Source organism: Microcebus murinus, chromosome 22 (genome assembly GCF_040939455.1).
Source record: "Microcebus murinus isolate Inina chromosome 22, M.murinus_Inina_mat1.0, whole genome shotgun sequence".
Lineage (NCBI taxonomy): Eukaryota > Metazoa > Chordata > Mammalia > Primates > Cheirogaleidae > Microcebus > Microcebus murinus.
The window spans coordinates 12,776,117-12,791,666 of NC_134125.1; the positions used below are offsets into that span (position 1 = coordinate 12,776,117).

The window sequence follows — 15,550 nt, forward strand, 5'->3', positions numbered from 1 at the left end:
AGCAGGTGTCTCCTGAGCAGTGTGGCTAAGTGCCATTTTGGTAAGGGATGCAGAGAAAGGTTTCAAGGTTTCAAGATAGTAAAATTTGATTTTGAGGAAACTTGATTTTTACAGGTCAATAGAGACTGTCCACAGTCATGTTAAACAACTGTAAAGCTTGGGTAAAACTGAAGCCATGAGAGAATTTTTTTTGAGTAGGTTCCCTTTCACTAAAGAGCATTTTTTCACATAGCTCATCCTACCATTTCTGCAGCTGGCAGTTGGGATAGAAAAAGATGTGGTAAATTTTCACCACCCAAGCCTTCAGTTGTGTTTGTTCGTTACATATAAAAAAGAAATGCGTGACCATTAACAGATGCTGTTTGCAATCAAAAAGACAGAAATAGAAATAAAACATAAGCATGATAAAAACCCCAGCATCTTGAAAGGAAACCACTTAGCAATGAAATCAAAAAATTTTTTTGGATTCATTATATCAATGAACTCTGATTTCTAAAATGTTGGTGCTTTTCTTGCTCTGTGATTATCGGTGCTGATAGGAACTCAAGTTACTCAATATAGTTGATTACAAATAATTTAGATGTGATCTAACAGTACAATAAAAGAAAATGACTTCATCCTTTGGACAAGAGATGGTTCTGAAATCCTAGTTTAAATATGGATGGCCGACCTACAGTAAGCTCTGAGAATGACTACTATTTAGAAGGAGCTTCAGAAGATCTCTGAGCTCCTGGAAAGATATCGCAGAATTCCATTCTAGAAATTCTTGAGTTTTGTTGGGAAGAAAAATCCCTTACAAATAGAGCCACGGCTTTAATTAAAACAAGGTAGTAGGAAATGTCAAAATAAATGGGATGGGAATAAACTTTTTCATTTTTAGGAGACTCTATGGGGTCTGATTCAGAGATAAATTTAAGGTCTGAGAATTAGAATACACCCTGGTTTTCACATCTGTGTTCAGCTTTATTACTGGTTACTTTTTCTATGGAGACTTGGGTGCAAGATAAAGAGTGGGGTTACTTTGGACAAACCATTAACCACCTCTAGCCCCTTTTCCGTATCTATTTTCTTGCTACATGCAACTAGACCACACTGCTTTCATCAAAAGGGACACCCTAAATTTGTTTGTTCAGCAAAACTTGTAACATATGTCCCTCTTCTACTCAGAGGGATTCACACAAATTAATCCATGCAGATACTCAGCTCTCGTTTTGTGAGTTTCCACCTGGGCCTTCCTTACTGTAGCCAAATTACTTCCTGTAGGCAAATGCTCCACTTGCTCAACCGAGAGTTGGTTAGCAAGCTATTGGATTAGGCAAGAATAACTTTTAAAAAATTAATATTCAAGGAAATATGAGGCAGCTGTACTGTGCAGGGCCTGGGTCTCAGAGTCTAAACTGGACGCCACTATATTTTTTACGCAAGTGACATCTTCTCATGTGTAAAATCGGGAGGACATCTTACCAAGTAAACATATACTAACAAAAAATTCCCAAGGACTGGGAAAATACTGTTTTGCTAACCCCAGGATGGAATATCAGCATCTCTGTCTTTTATTTCTTAATAAAGCTCCAAGTGGTCAGGGGAGGAGCCAGGCTCCCTTTTTTCTGCATGATCACGCACAATTTGAATGTCTAGCTTTCCTGACCTATTAAAGGGACGGTTCATGTGGTTCACCTGCTTAAATTAGAGATCACCTTTACCTGCCATGGGCCCTGCAAGCCCCCCGCCCTTCAGGTCGCTAATGATCCTAGCATTCGTTCTGTCTCCAGGCGCCGCCTGGCGGCCGCTTCCGGAAGTCTCCTCCGAGCCTCGGGGTCCTGGCGGCAGCCAGGCCTGCCCAAGGATTTGCCTAACTCAAGAGAGCCTGCCTCCGCCCCCTCCCCACTACCGGTGAGGATTTTAAGACCGCGATGTCAGGGCTGCGGTTGTGGCGAAGGGGGCGTCTGGCGGTTTCCCCACTCCCGCAAGGATGGCGGAGTCAGGCTGTTGTCGGGCAGCTAGCGACCCGGAAGTCGTATGCGGCGCGAGGCCCCCGTTGCCGAGCGCGGGCGCGAGGGGCGGAGCTCAGCCGAGACGGGGAAGGGGTCGCCCCCGCGGCTCCCGCTCCTGCCGCGGCTCCCGCGGCTACCGTGGCTCCCGCTCCTCGAGTTGGGGGCCCTCTCGGGCGCTGCTACGGGGACGTCGCGGCGCCAGAGCGCGTGGCCGCGGCCTGCGGGGGACACGCTCAGCTGCGGCCAGAGGCAACATGAGTGCGGCGGGGCTGTTGGCTCCGGCTCCGGCCCCGGCTGGGGCGCCGCCGGCCCCAGAGTATTACCCCGAGGAGGACGAAGAGTTGGAGAGCGCCGAGGACGATGAGCGCAGCTGTCGGGGGCGAGAGTCGGACGAAGGTGAGTGCCCTAGCTCTCCGGGCAGCCCCTGGCGAGGGTGGGACCGCTGGGGGAGGGGTGGGGCAGCTCGGGAGAGGGGCGGGGAGGCCTCCGGGCTCGGGGCTGGCGGAGGTGGGCAGCTGGGAGGAGCGGGGCTCCGGGAAGTTACCTCAACCTGCCCTGGGGGAGGGGGAAGCCCTGGGTACCTTGCACCCAACTGCTATGGGAAGAAGGGACTTAGATGTTGTCGGAGCTGGAGGTCCCTTTAAGACTCTACCCCCGCCCCCAACTGTCTGGTTGGAATGGAAAAGTCATCCATTTGACTTCACCAAGCGTAGTACTCCCTTTTTTGTTCCCCAGAGGGTCGGAGTAAACCCAGTTTGCTTCTCGTCCCCAAGTCGCCCTCCCCGTCCCCCCTCCCCCAATGTGTAAGTCAGCTCTACTTTAGGTGGTGTAGAACAGGATTGAGAATGACAGGTTGGTTAAAAGGAAGGGACCTGGAGTTAGCCAGGTCTAGGTTTAAATTCGGTTCTGTCACTTAACCCAGCTTTGTAACCTTATGCAACTTGAGCTTTTTATTTAGCCTCGGTTTACCCAACTGTAATTGGACTGTTGGTTGCGCCTACTTCCTAGGGTGGGTGTGAGGATTAAATGACATATGTGCATATAAACTACTCGGCCTGGTACTTAACTAAACAGTAAATGTTTTCACCACTGGGGAACCAGGTACTAGGGGAGGTAGGGATTTGGATAATGGTGCCCAGGTGTTGTGTTTTCAGTTCTGTGCCCTTTATATTATCATTACTGCCTCTTAGAACCTTGCTTTTCAAACTGGGCTTTACAGTTGGGCAAGTGTAGAGTCCCGTTTTGGAGGGATTGAGGAAGGTACTGGCTGGAGGAGAAAGGTGAAGGGATAAGAAAGGTCAGGGAGAATAAAGAGGAGATAAAGAGAGACCCAAATGTGGGTGGAGTATTGTGGCACAAAATAGGGCTGTGAGCAAAAGCTACAGCAGCTGTTTGGAATGAAGAGTATGTTTATTCATCTCGGTCTCCCCAAGTGCCAAGTAATGTGGCTGGCTGGCACATGACAGGAACTCAGTGAAGTCTTCTAGAGTGAAAGAAGGGAGAATGGTTTGTGGAGAACTGGGTATTTCAAAAGGCAGCTGCACATGCAGGACATAAAGTTGAAGGAATTACATTTGAAGACATGGTTTAACTGGAGATTTCGAATGTGAATTACTTGCACTGCTTTTAATGCCCACGAGGGGGAGCAGTGAAACCAAAATCGCTTTCTTCTCCCCCTTCATATATAGGGGCTGTTGAAATTATGTAGATACTCCAACCGTTTGCTTGTTCTAAGAACAATGTTTAGAATGTGTTGAGTTTCTTTTTTTTTTGTTTATAATCTTGCCACCTTCTTGTTCCCTTTAGTTGTAATTTTGAAAATATTTCAGTTTTTTGTGTTGCATTCTTTTTTGTTACTGTATACAGTTGGCCTTCCATGTCTGTGGGTTCCACATCTGTGGATTCAACCAATCACAGATTGAAAATATTCAGGGGGAAAAAAATTGCACCTTTACTGAACCTGTGCAGACTTTTTTTCTTGTCATTATTATCTAGAAAATACAGTATAACAACTATTTACATAGTACATACCTTCTATTCTATTATAAGTAACCTAGAGATGATTTAAATTGTATGGGAGAGTGTAGGTTATTTGCAATTACTATGCTATTTTATATCAGGGACTTGAGCATCCCAGGATTTTGGTATCTAAGGGAAGTCCTGGAATCATTCCTCCAGTGGATACTGAGGGACGACTGTGTATCTGCTGTAAAAATGTGTGAAGGGTTCACATTGGGCATGTACCAGGAGAGAATGTACATATTAGGGGTTTTTTTTTTTTTTTTTGGAGCAGTAAGGCTTGACTGCCTGTAGTATCTGGTCTCATGCCCACATTTCCTTTCCTGAGCTGCCATTCTTCTTGCTTCTACAGAACTAACAGCCTTGACCATGACTACCCATGTCTGACGCACCCTATTCTGTGGCTGCACTTTAGATAAAAGCAAGCTTTTTGCATAAATCTGTGTATAAGTTGGAAATGAGATTTTCTTTTCAAAAGTACAGTTGTCCTTTGGTAACCATGGGGGATTGGTTCCAGGACCCCTATGGATACAAAAACCTGAAGTTTCTCAAGTCCTTTACAGTTGGCTCTCTCTATTTGCAGATTTTGTGTCCTCAAATAACAGGGGCTGGCTGTATTTAATATATTTTTACCAGTGACTTCATGCAGGCCTGCACTGAAATTCTTTTTTTTTTTTTTTGAGACAGAGTCTCACTTTGTTGCCCAGGCTAGAGTGAGTGCCATGGCGTCAGCCTAACTCACAGCAACCTCAAACTCCTGGGCTCAAGTGATCCTTCTGGGCTCAGCCTCCCAAATAGCTGGGACTACAGGTGTGCACCACCATGCCCGGCTCATTTTTTCTATATATATTAGTTGGCCAATTAATTTATTTCTGTTTATAGTAGAGACGGGGGTCTCGCTTTTGCTCAGGTTGGTTTCGAACTTCTGAACTCAAACAATCACGCCTGCCTCGGCCTCCCAGAGAGCTAGGATTAGAGGCGTGAGCCACCGCGCCTGGCCTGAAATTCATTTTATAGGAGTTCATTAAGTGCTTAAGCTGTCTCAAGTGACACCAACTTTGTGAGTTATAATTTTCACTAATCCTTCTTCCCACTTTTACTCAGATACTGAGGATGCTAGTGAAACCGACTTGGCAAAACATGATGAAGAAGACTATGTAGAAATGAAGGAACAGTGAGTATGATTTTTGTATTTCTTGAATATTGAAATGACAACAAAATCTTTATATAGGGTGAACATCCCAAATCCAAAAATCTGAAACCTGAAATGCTCCAAAATCCAAAACTTTTTGAGTACCAGCATGCCACTCAAAGGAAATGCTCATTGAAGCATTTCAGATTTTTGGATTTGGGATGTTCAGCTGGTAAGTATAATATAAATATTCTACAATCCAAAAAAAAATCTGAAACATTTCTGGTCCTAAGCACTTTAGACAAGGGCTATTCAACCTGCTACTCAACCTACACACCTTCTGTGTATGTCTTTAACCATAGTGCTTCCAAAAACCACATAGGTGTGTATAATTTTCCCACTTTAAGTTGGTCCCATTTAATAGTCTTCCTGTCATAAGACTCTTAATTTTTAATTTTTTAATTAAAAAAACTTTTTATTGAGACAGAGTGTTAGTCTGTCGCTCTGGGTAGAGTACAGTGGTGTGATCATAGCTTGCTGCAGCCTCAAACTCCTGGGCTAAGGCCTCCCAAGTAGCTGTGAGTGCAGGAGTGCACCACCACACATAGCTAATTTTTTCTGTTTTGGGTAGAGATGGGGTCTTGCTCTTGTTCAGGCTGGTCTCGAACTCCTGACCTCAAGCACTCCTCCCACCTCAAACTCCCAGAGTGATTGATTACAGGCATGAGCCACTGCTCCGGCCTATTTTATATTTTAATTTTTATTTTTTTAGAGATGAGGTGTCACTCTGCCACCCAGTCTAGAATGTATCCTTGAACTCCTGAGATCAAGTGATCCTCCCGCCTCAGCCTCCTGAGTAGCTGGGGCTATAGGGGTGTGCCACCATGCCCGGCTAAATAAGACTTTTTTGAGGGTGGGCCGGAAACCACCTTGAGGGAAATGATCACAGGAGAGGAGAGAGAATAAGACCACATAACAGGAGAGAACCTTTTACCACTTCATTTTTTTACAGGTATGAAAACCTGTGTACAGAGAGGGTAAATGATGTCTAGAAGCAGCGGGGTTCTCAGATGGGTGTGAGCTTACTGAGCATTGGCTGCATGCTAACCAACGTGCTGGGGCCTTGGGCTTAGGGAAACCAGAACTGGGAAGCAGGGCTGCTGGCTCTTGGTCATGTGCTCTGTCCATATTCACACTTGTCCTTGTCTTCAGACAGCCACAGCCAAACATGTCTAGAGAAACAGAAACCCCACTCACTTTTAGCATATGCACAGATGGAAGACCATATAAAATATATTCAGCATGCATTTGTTGAATGTAGTTTGAGGATCTTGATTAGACTTTTATAATTTCTTGCCTTTAAATTACATAATCTACATTCCTTTCCTTTTAGGTCCTATCTGTAAATTTTTTTATGGCCATTTTCTGGACTCTGTCATCCTTTTCATGCTTTGGAACCTAAAGGGGTAATTCAGCCAAGTCTGAACAGTGCTGAATAAAGGAGGATTCCTTTAATAATTCATATGCTCTACCAGTTTTGTTCCTGAAACTCTGCTTTTTCTTCTCTTTTGAGCAAAAAGCTTGAATTGATTCACCTTGACCCATTTGAGATGTATTTTCACTTACCTGTACTTCTCATACATGGTTTCCATGGATCTGACTTTTTTTTTTCCTGTTTACTTCTTCAGTCTATCAGTATTCCCTTTCAAAGACAGACTCAGACTTCAAAGGTATTGGCTGGCACCCTCAATGTGGTGAAAAATGTAATGCCTTAGGTTCCAGATACTTGTGAGATTGGTTTACTCATCCATTCCCTCTCCTGTAAATATGTTTAAGCAGTTTGAGATGACATTTTAATTGATTGTTTCCTCTTAGTATTTGATGATGTAGAAATTATTTTTATTTTTTTATTTTTATTTTTTTTTGAGACAGAGTCTCACTTTGTTGCACAGGCTAGAGTGAGTGCCATGGTGTCAGCCTAGCTCACAGCAACCTCAAACTCCTGGGCTCAAGCAATCCTGCTGCCTCAGCCTCCTGAGTAGCTGGGACTACAGGCATGCGCCACCATGCCCGGCTAATTTTATATATATATATATATTAGTTGGCCAATTAATTTCTTTCTATTTATAGTAGAGACGGGGTCTTGCTCTTGCTGGTTTCGAACTCCTGACCTCGAGCAATCCGCCCGCCTCGGCCTCCCAGAGTGCTAGGATTACAGGCTTGAGCCACCGCGCCCGGCCTAGAAATTATTTTTTTTTTTTTTTTTGAGACAGAGTCTCGCTTTGTTGCCCAGGCTAGAGTGAGTGCCGTGGCGTCAGCCTAGCTCACAGCAACCTCAAACTCCTGGGCTCAAGTGATCCTTCTGCCTCAGCCTCCCGGGTAGCTGGGACTACAGGCATGAGCCACCATGCCCGGCTAATTTTTTATATATATATATCAGTTGACCAATTAATTTCTTTCTATTTATAGTAGAGGCGGGGTCTCGCTCTTGCTCAGGCTGGTTTTGAACTCCTGACCTTGAGCAATCCGCCCACCTCGGCCTCCCAAGAGCTAGGATTACAGGCGTGAGCCACAGCGCCCGGCCCTATAAATTATTTTTGATTAAAATTGAAGGCCTTGTTTGATTCATGGTGGGCCTCAAGGGTACATGAGAATCTGCCCTAAAAGCAGCAGACCTGCATGATCCTCAGATTCTGCCTCCTCCTTCCTCCACCTGTGGAGAGTTTGGTTGTATTTACAGCCTTATTTGAGCAATCAAAATGTTACTGTGCCTATGTGCTCACTTTGGCAACATGTATCCCAGAAATTTATTGTGCCTGTTGTGTGTGCGATAGGGTTCTTTTTTTTTTTTGAGACAGAGTCTTTCTCTGTTGCCCAGGCTAGAGTGCTGTGGCGTCAGCCTTGCTCACAGCAACCTCCAACTCCTGGGCTCAAGCAATCCTCTTGCCTCAGCCTCCCAAGTAGCTGGGACTACAGGCATGCGCGACCACCTGGGCTAATTTTTTCTATATATTTTTAGTTGGCCAATTAATTTCTTTCTATTTATAGCAGAGACAGGGTCTCGCTCTCGCTCAGGCTGGTTTCGAACTCCTGACCTCGAACAATCCTCCTGCCTCGGCCTCCCAGAATGCTGGGGTTACAGGCGTGAGCCACCGCGCCCGGCCACGATAGGGTTCTTTTAGGTTAAGAATCCTGTTTTTGTCACTGAAATCGGAGGTTTTTCAGGTAGGAGTAAAAATATTGCTGAAATGGGATTTACATGTGGAATCTACCATCAGACAGACTTGCTGGAGTGTATAATTGCCTATAATCCATTAGATGTGAGGAAAAAAAATAACGTGCCAAGTTCTTTTGCTTTGTGCTGTATGTTCTCACTCAGCTGGGGGTGCAAATAAGTGCTACATTTTAACTTTTGTCTCTGAATTACTGTTATTTCTCTGATCCTAAAAGAGCAGTGCTTTAAAAAAATGACATGAAGGTTTATTGACTTAGTGCTCACACTTTCTGTATAGAAAAACATGCTGAGGGCATAATCTTACTCTTTTGGAATTTTATAATCTAATTGTAGAGTTATTATAAGAGTTGTGTTTAAAGCCATTTCTCCATTTTGTGGGCATATGTGTTACTTATGCTTCAAAATCCAGAGGACAGTAACATCATATTTTTCAGTTTTTCTTTGTATGTTCTTGCATGTTTATCAGTGTCATTTATTAAAAATCTGTCTTCATAGTTGCAGATTTAGACTGATTATTGAAAGTTGGGATAATAGGAGAGTCAACAAAATTCGGATATGATTCAGGGTTATTGTCTCTTTCTGGTCCCTGTAGCTACTGGTATATTTTAAACCAGCTAGCTAACTTTAGTTTCCTTTCTCCCCTGAAGGATGTTAATGCCATTCCCAGTAATTCCTGTGGGTAGATAATTTTGGAATTGAGTATTGAATGTTTTTATCTTTCAGTGTGGCTTTTTTTTTTTTTTTTTCCATAGGATGTATCAGGACAAACTGGCTTCTCTCAAGAGGCAGTTGCAACAACTACAGGAAGGTTGGTGTGTGGTTGAATCTTTTCATTTGTAAATATATTAATATTACAAACCCTTGAAATCTATATTTCATTTCTTTGTGGGAGTGACTTAAAATTTGATCTGTCTGATTTTAGTGACCCAGTACACATTTTGCTATCTTTTGCTGTCAGTAAAGTGGTGATCTTCAACTTTTATTTTTAATTAATTTCCAATATGTATCAAATGCTTTCTTCAAATGAAATCTCATTTAAGGCTTTCTGTGGAGCATGAATTGAAAATCACTGTGCCTAAAGCTAGATATTTTTAGGAGGGACATTGTTACCAAAGAATAAAGTTTTACTATCCTTTTTAAACCAAGAGTTAATGAACTGTGGATTATCTACACTGTGTTTTCTCTTTTTTTGGTTGGTAAGTTAAAAGTGGATTTATCTCATCGAGTGCTGCTGGCTGCTAAAGGCAGTGTGGCATGGGCTGGGTAAGAGCCCAGGCTCTCAAGTTCTTTGAGGAGTTTGAGTCCTAGTCTCACTGCATTCTAATAATGCGACCTCGGGCCAGCCAATTTCTTGCTTAATCAATTTTATGATATGTGAAGTAAAGAAAATAATAGTAGATGAGATTATGCACACAAGGAGTGCCTAGCACTGTGTTGGGCACACCATGAGAACTTGGGGACAATTAGTTGCTGCCATTAGCTCTTTGGCTTCATATTGTGAAGTTCCCTCATCAGTGAAATTGTTTTCCTGCTAGGTTCTTTTATTGCTTCGGGGTGGTCTACTGCATTGGACGAGCCCATGGATAAGCATTATGATCAGGAAATACTTCCCCCTAAAAATTACCCCCCTCATAATTAGCTCCTCTGGGGTAAGGGCAATGGAATGGGTAGAGATTTGGTTAGAATCTATACCCGAGCTATCTAACATTGTCACTAGCTACTTGTGGCTGTTTAAAGTTAATTAAATAAAATTAGTAATTCAGTTCCTCAATTGCACTAGCAATTTCAAGTGCTAAAATAGCCGCATGTGGCTGGTGGCTACCATACTGGGCAGTGCAAATGTAGTACATTTCCACTGTTGCAGAAAGTTTTGCTGAACAATGTTGACCTAGACCTTACTGAAGGAGAATGAACTTTTTCCAGGAAAGGGAGGCCCATGACTCAGGCTATTGCAACAAGTGATCAGAATCAATTGGTGTGAGTACCTTTCCACTTCCCCTCAGTCCCTAGAGAGTCTTGATGTACTAGGTTGAGGTGGACTGAGAATAGTTCCTAGGGGGTTCTGCTGTGCGCCTTGGTTGAGAACCAGAGTCCAGTTAACTGCTGAGGTGTGGCTTTCCTTGGTTTGTGTTTTACTTTCATGTTACTAAAGTGGTCACTGTTGGTGCTAGAGAATGAAAACAAAATACAGAATAGATCTTCAAAATAACTTTATTTTTTAAATGTTCACAATCAGGTACGTTACAGGAATATCAGAAGAGAATGAAAAAACTAGATCAGCAGTACAAAGAGAGGATACGAAATGCAGGTAAGGCTCTGTTAAATGCAAATGAATCATTTTCGAACCTTCCACCATTTGCTGATTGTTGATGTAATGTGGCCCTAAGAGCTGTTCTCCAAAACGTATCTCAGATATTTCGCTGGGGAGAGAGTTCAGGGGAAGAGAGACACCAAAGCTGCAGTTATGTAAAATTATTTCATCTTTTCCAGTTGCCAAAGAATGGTGCAGTAATCAGGGGTGTCAGTGGTGACTCCTTGTGGTTAGGTTGTTCTCCCTGGTACCCCAGTGGTAGTCTTGCACCTTCCTGCTCGTGCCTGCGTGACTGGGCTAATGGGCAGTCAGAAGTGCTGATGTGGAAAAGGGAGTGTAGGTAGTGTTAGTCCTGTTTCAAGTTTGTTTCAGTATTTTGTGCTGGGGATGGGGTGTCCTCTTGTTATTTCCCCAAAGTACTGTATTATAAGTATTTAGAGAATAAGCACACTTCTGATCTGCTATATACAGTAAATGTATTCATTCAACAAAAATTTGTGTCTGTCTGCTATATCTAAGCAATATAAAGTTGTGTAACATATTGACTTTAGGAAACTCACTGTTTCATTGACAAGAAATCCACACGTGTCAAGTTAAGGAACAATATGAGTAAAAGAATCATACAGAAAGTGAAATGTGATACCTGTTTAGAGTGTATAAACATGGATTCCTGAGCTTACAGGAAATCTTCTGTGTGTGTTGAATTTTATTTATTTTTTATTTTTTTGAGACAGTCTCACTTTGTTGCCCAGGCTAGAGTAAGTGCCGTGGCGTCAGCCTAGCTCACAGCAACCTCAGTCTCCTGGGCTTGTTAAGCAATCTTACTGGCTCAGCCTCCCGAGTAGCTGGGACTACAGGCATGCGCCACCATGCCCGGCTAATTTTTTTCTATATATATATTAGTTGGCCAGTTGATTTCTTTCTATTTATAGTAGAGACGGGGTGTCGCTCTTGCTCAGGCTGGTTTCAAACTCCTGACCTCAAGCAATCTGCCCGCCTCGGCCTCCCAGAGTGCTAGGATTACAGGCGTGAGCCGCCACGCCCGGCCTGTGTGTTAAATTTTAAAGCTCGCCATCATCCAGTTTCCTGAGTGCCAGCAGGGTGCTTGCCCTGTGACAGTGGATGTTGGATTTTAAAATGGTGGCTGGGTGCCTCTCCTTGTGCTGCCGTCCTCTTGTGTTCTGATCCAGCAATTTTGCAACCTTGTATCGATGGAATCCTGGAATCCTTCACTCCCCCCAGTGAGAAGATGTCCAGTATACACTAACAGATAGAAAAGGACCTGAAGGGTTTGGGGACACTGGGAAAATGGAGACACAGCCATTAACCCGCTGCCCATCCACCTCCTTCTGTCCCCTCCTGTTATCCCCATTCTACTCTGAGTTTCTGTAGCATCTGCTTGGGACAGATCTTTAAATACTCAGCCCTCTTCCTAGGCTTCCCGTTTAGCAGGTAAAGGAGGTGGCATTGTGGAAGGAGAGGGTCTTAGGTTCAGATCCCCTCTCCATTATTTTATATCTGTACCTTTAAGCAGGGTTATTTGCTCTTGAAGCCTCAGTTTCCCCACTTGTAAAGGGGAACACTAATACCTCATGAACTCAGTATAAGATGTAAATAAGGAAAAAAATTGACAGGAGCCATTTTTCTTAAGTTAGAACAGCAGGTGAGTATTGAGTTATTTTTATTATGCTCGCGGACTCTCAATCCTGTCCTCATGTGTTCTTTCATAAACATTTCTTTCCTCCAGGTAAAAATGCAGAAGAGCTCCTAAATCAGTCACTGCTTCAACTTTAAAAAGCACATTCTGAGCAGAGATAATCCACCTGCTTCAGTAGTGTCTGGTGTATGGCTGCTTTAACTAAAATAACAAGCACCACCTCTAAGTGCTAATTGTCATTTTGAGTTGTTGGTCCAGTGTGTGATTTCTCGGAATGCCACAGGACTTCCGCTCTCTGGCCTGTTCCTGCGTGGCATATGTCTGAAGCAGTCATAAGAGAGAGGCATGTTGGGCTCGGTGTGCCTGGGCTCCTGTGCCCAGTGAGTCCCAGTGTCAAAGTGGGTAGGGCTTCTGGGGATTAGAAAATGAGTGTGCTTTTTCCTCAATTAATTTGCCCACTCAACAGCTGTTAATTGGCATTTGGGGTTCCTGGAACTGTCAAAATTCTATGGAGTGTGCATGAATGTGCATGTGTGCTTTTTTTCTGGGCAGTGGGTTCACAGAATTTACCAGGTTTGCAAAGGGGTCCCTGGTATAATAGAGGGCGAATAGCACCCCCTGAAGTTATTGGTCTACCAACAGTCTTTGTGGACAGAAGGTAACAGACCCACTGTCACCTAGAAAAAAGATCAGCAGCCACAGACCTATTTTGTTCCCAGTACAAGGTTTGCAGAGGGGATTGTAGTGTAGTACCAATCTAGCAGTAGGGGGAGTTGCTGGGTAAACAGTTACTAATCACCTGGTAACACAGTAGGTACTAAGTAAGCTGTTGAAAACTGTTGGGTAGATACTTTAAGGTGTCTGAGAAGAGCTTTATGAGTGAGGAGTTGTCAGGAAATGCCTCAGGGAAGGGGCTGCATTTGATCAGAAATTTGGAAATGTGATCAGAGAGACCAGAGGGCCACCACTGTGAGCAGAGATTGGTGGCCTGATAGTGAAACCCTAGGAGGATTCAGAATTTCTGTTTTCTGGATTCTCTGGGAGTGTCCTTACTGCACATAGCCCTTCATACAGTGCTTTAAAAACATCAACACCAACTCTGCTTTTGGAGAAATTGCATTGTTTCTTCTTGACCCACCCTGCTGTTTTCAGGCCTGTTCGAGGGCATGGACTGAGGGATAACTTTTATTTTGCCAGGGTAGTTTGGTTGCTGCTGCTCGTGTTTTGCCCTTAGGCAGAACTGCCAGAGTGAATCTGTTCAGGGTCAAGTTTTAACTAGACGCATAACTTCTTGCATCCTTTCCTTTCATATATATCAACATTTTGCTGGTGAAAACATTTGCTTTGTGTATTGTGCTTTCAGAAAGCAATTACTGCTTGTAAATGAATGTTAACATCACTATCTAGAAAGGTGACATAGCCTAGCGAATCTAATTGCACTTTTTATCTCTTTCAGAACTCTTCCTCCAGCTGGAAGTAAGTACCATGGATCTTTGGGGTTTGTAGGCTCTTTCTGAGACTGGAATCTTGCTTTCTCTATCTGGCAACCTTTCCGTCTGTCACCAAATAGATAGTTTGGAAGCCTTCATCACTGTTCTGTTAGACTAACGGACATTTATCTGCATTCAGACATTTTGTCTATTCATTTTCTGATTGGGCAGGCTGTGCTTATCACGGAGGATTAAGGAATACTCACCCCTCACTGCTTTCTTGTTGATTTTTATTTTATGTTAAAGCTGTTCGGAAATATGTCTGAATTATAATGGCCTAATAATTTGATATTGGTACTTGAAACAGCCTAATCTCTGAATTGGCTTAACAGTTCTGTTTTACAGCTGAGACTCTCTGGGCTAGTAAGAAAGATTTTTAAATTTTTCCTTTCATTCCTGGACACCCGTGTGCTGCTTCTATGTCAGGATCGGTGCTACAGTGTAGAGATGAGGGCCTGAGTCTTGATGATGTATTGCTCCCAGGGTGGCTATTGTGTGTATGTTTGGCAGGGGGGCACATTTTGCAAAGGTCATGGTTTTTCAAAGCCGCATTGTCGGAACCCATTTTAGTTCAGTTCAGCGCACATCATCAGTCATAGCCAAGTGTCACAAGGTCCGCTCCCACAGCCCTCCATGGGCCCCCTTGTTTGTCACTTATACAATGGTGAGATTTTAAACATGGGTGCATGTGCAGTTTTCATTTAGTATGCTATTGATGTTTGAGTACTTCAGGGTTCAGGCATTTAATAAATGATCTATAGTAGTTATTTTTCTTGCTGTAAGTATCAAAAATAATAGTAACTCATGCCTTCTGGCCTCAGTATCTTATAATTTTGAATATAGATATTTCATCTGGAATCTGTTTCCCTTTGAAGTTGTATCTTTAAAAGGAATGATTCACTATCTTTGAGAAATTTATTTTTGTTTAATATAAAAGCTGTAAAATGTAAGATGTGGAAAAGAGAAAATACCTGAATAGCAAGTGAGGTATACTCAAAAAATAAGCAAATGTCATGTGGTTCGATTTTTGTGGTTTTCACTGAAAAACTTGCTCCCAGACACCCTGTTACTGCAAATGTGTGTGTGAATGAGCCTATCTTTCTCATGTTTACAATAAAGGTATTTTCTTGGCCGTTGAGGACAGAGCCAGGCTTCTTTCTGGTTGGAGCCCTGGCTCCCAGGCCATGTACTCCTAGCCTCTGTTTCTCTTTCGCTTAGACGGAACAAGTGGAAAGAAATTACATCAAAGAAAAGAAAGCAGCAGTAAAAGAATTTGAAGACAAGAAAGTTGAGCTGAAAGAGAACCTGATTGCTGAGCTAGAAGAAAAGAAGAAAATGATTGAAAATGAAAAACTAACGATGGAACTGACTGGAGGTATGAAAGCCCCACCGGGTGGGGTCCTGGGAGCCCTGACTGCTTCCATCTTATATCTCAAGAGCAGAGCAAGGTGAAGGAAAATTGGGTTTGACCTCACAGATCAGAGTTCCAGCTATACCATATATTGGCTGTGTGACCTTAGTCAAGCTGCTTAACTTCTCTGAGTCTGTTTCCTTCACTTTAAAATGGGGCTGATTAGGTCGGGCGAGGTAGCTCAAGTCTGTAATCCTAGCACTCTGGGAGGCAGAGGTGGGAGGCTCGCTTAAGGTCAGGAGCTCGAAACCAGCCTGAGCAAGAGCGAGACCCCGTCTCTACTAAAAATAAAAAGAAATTA

At 43.3% G+C, this 15,550-nt stretch overlaps 1 protein-coding gene across 1 annotated transcript in view; it reads left to right on the forward strand.

The window, feature by feature from the left end:
* The first annotated feature begins 1,996 nt into the window (after window positions 1-1,996).
* SUDS3 (SIN3A corepressor complex component SDS3) overlaps window positions 1,997-15,550 on the forward strand; it is a 37,119-nt gene continuing 23,565 nt past the window's right edge. The window contains exons 1-6 of the mRNA XM_012756638.3: window positions 1,997-2,390; window positions 5,118-5,187; window positions 9,133-9,188; window positions 10,617-10,688; window positions 13,805-13,824; window positions 15,057-15,213. Of these exons, the coding sequence (XP_012612092.1) occupies window positions 2,249-2,390; window positions 5,118-5,187; window positions 9,133-9,188; window positions 10,617-10,688; window positions 13,805-13,824; window positions 15,057-15,213 (517 nt within the window). The 5' untranslated portion in view covers window positions 1,997-2,248. The remainder of the gene's footprint in view (window positions 2,391-5,117; window positions 5,188-9,132; window positions 9,189-10,616; window positions 10,689-13,804; window positions 13,825-15,056; window positions 15,214-15,550) is intronic.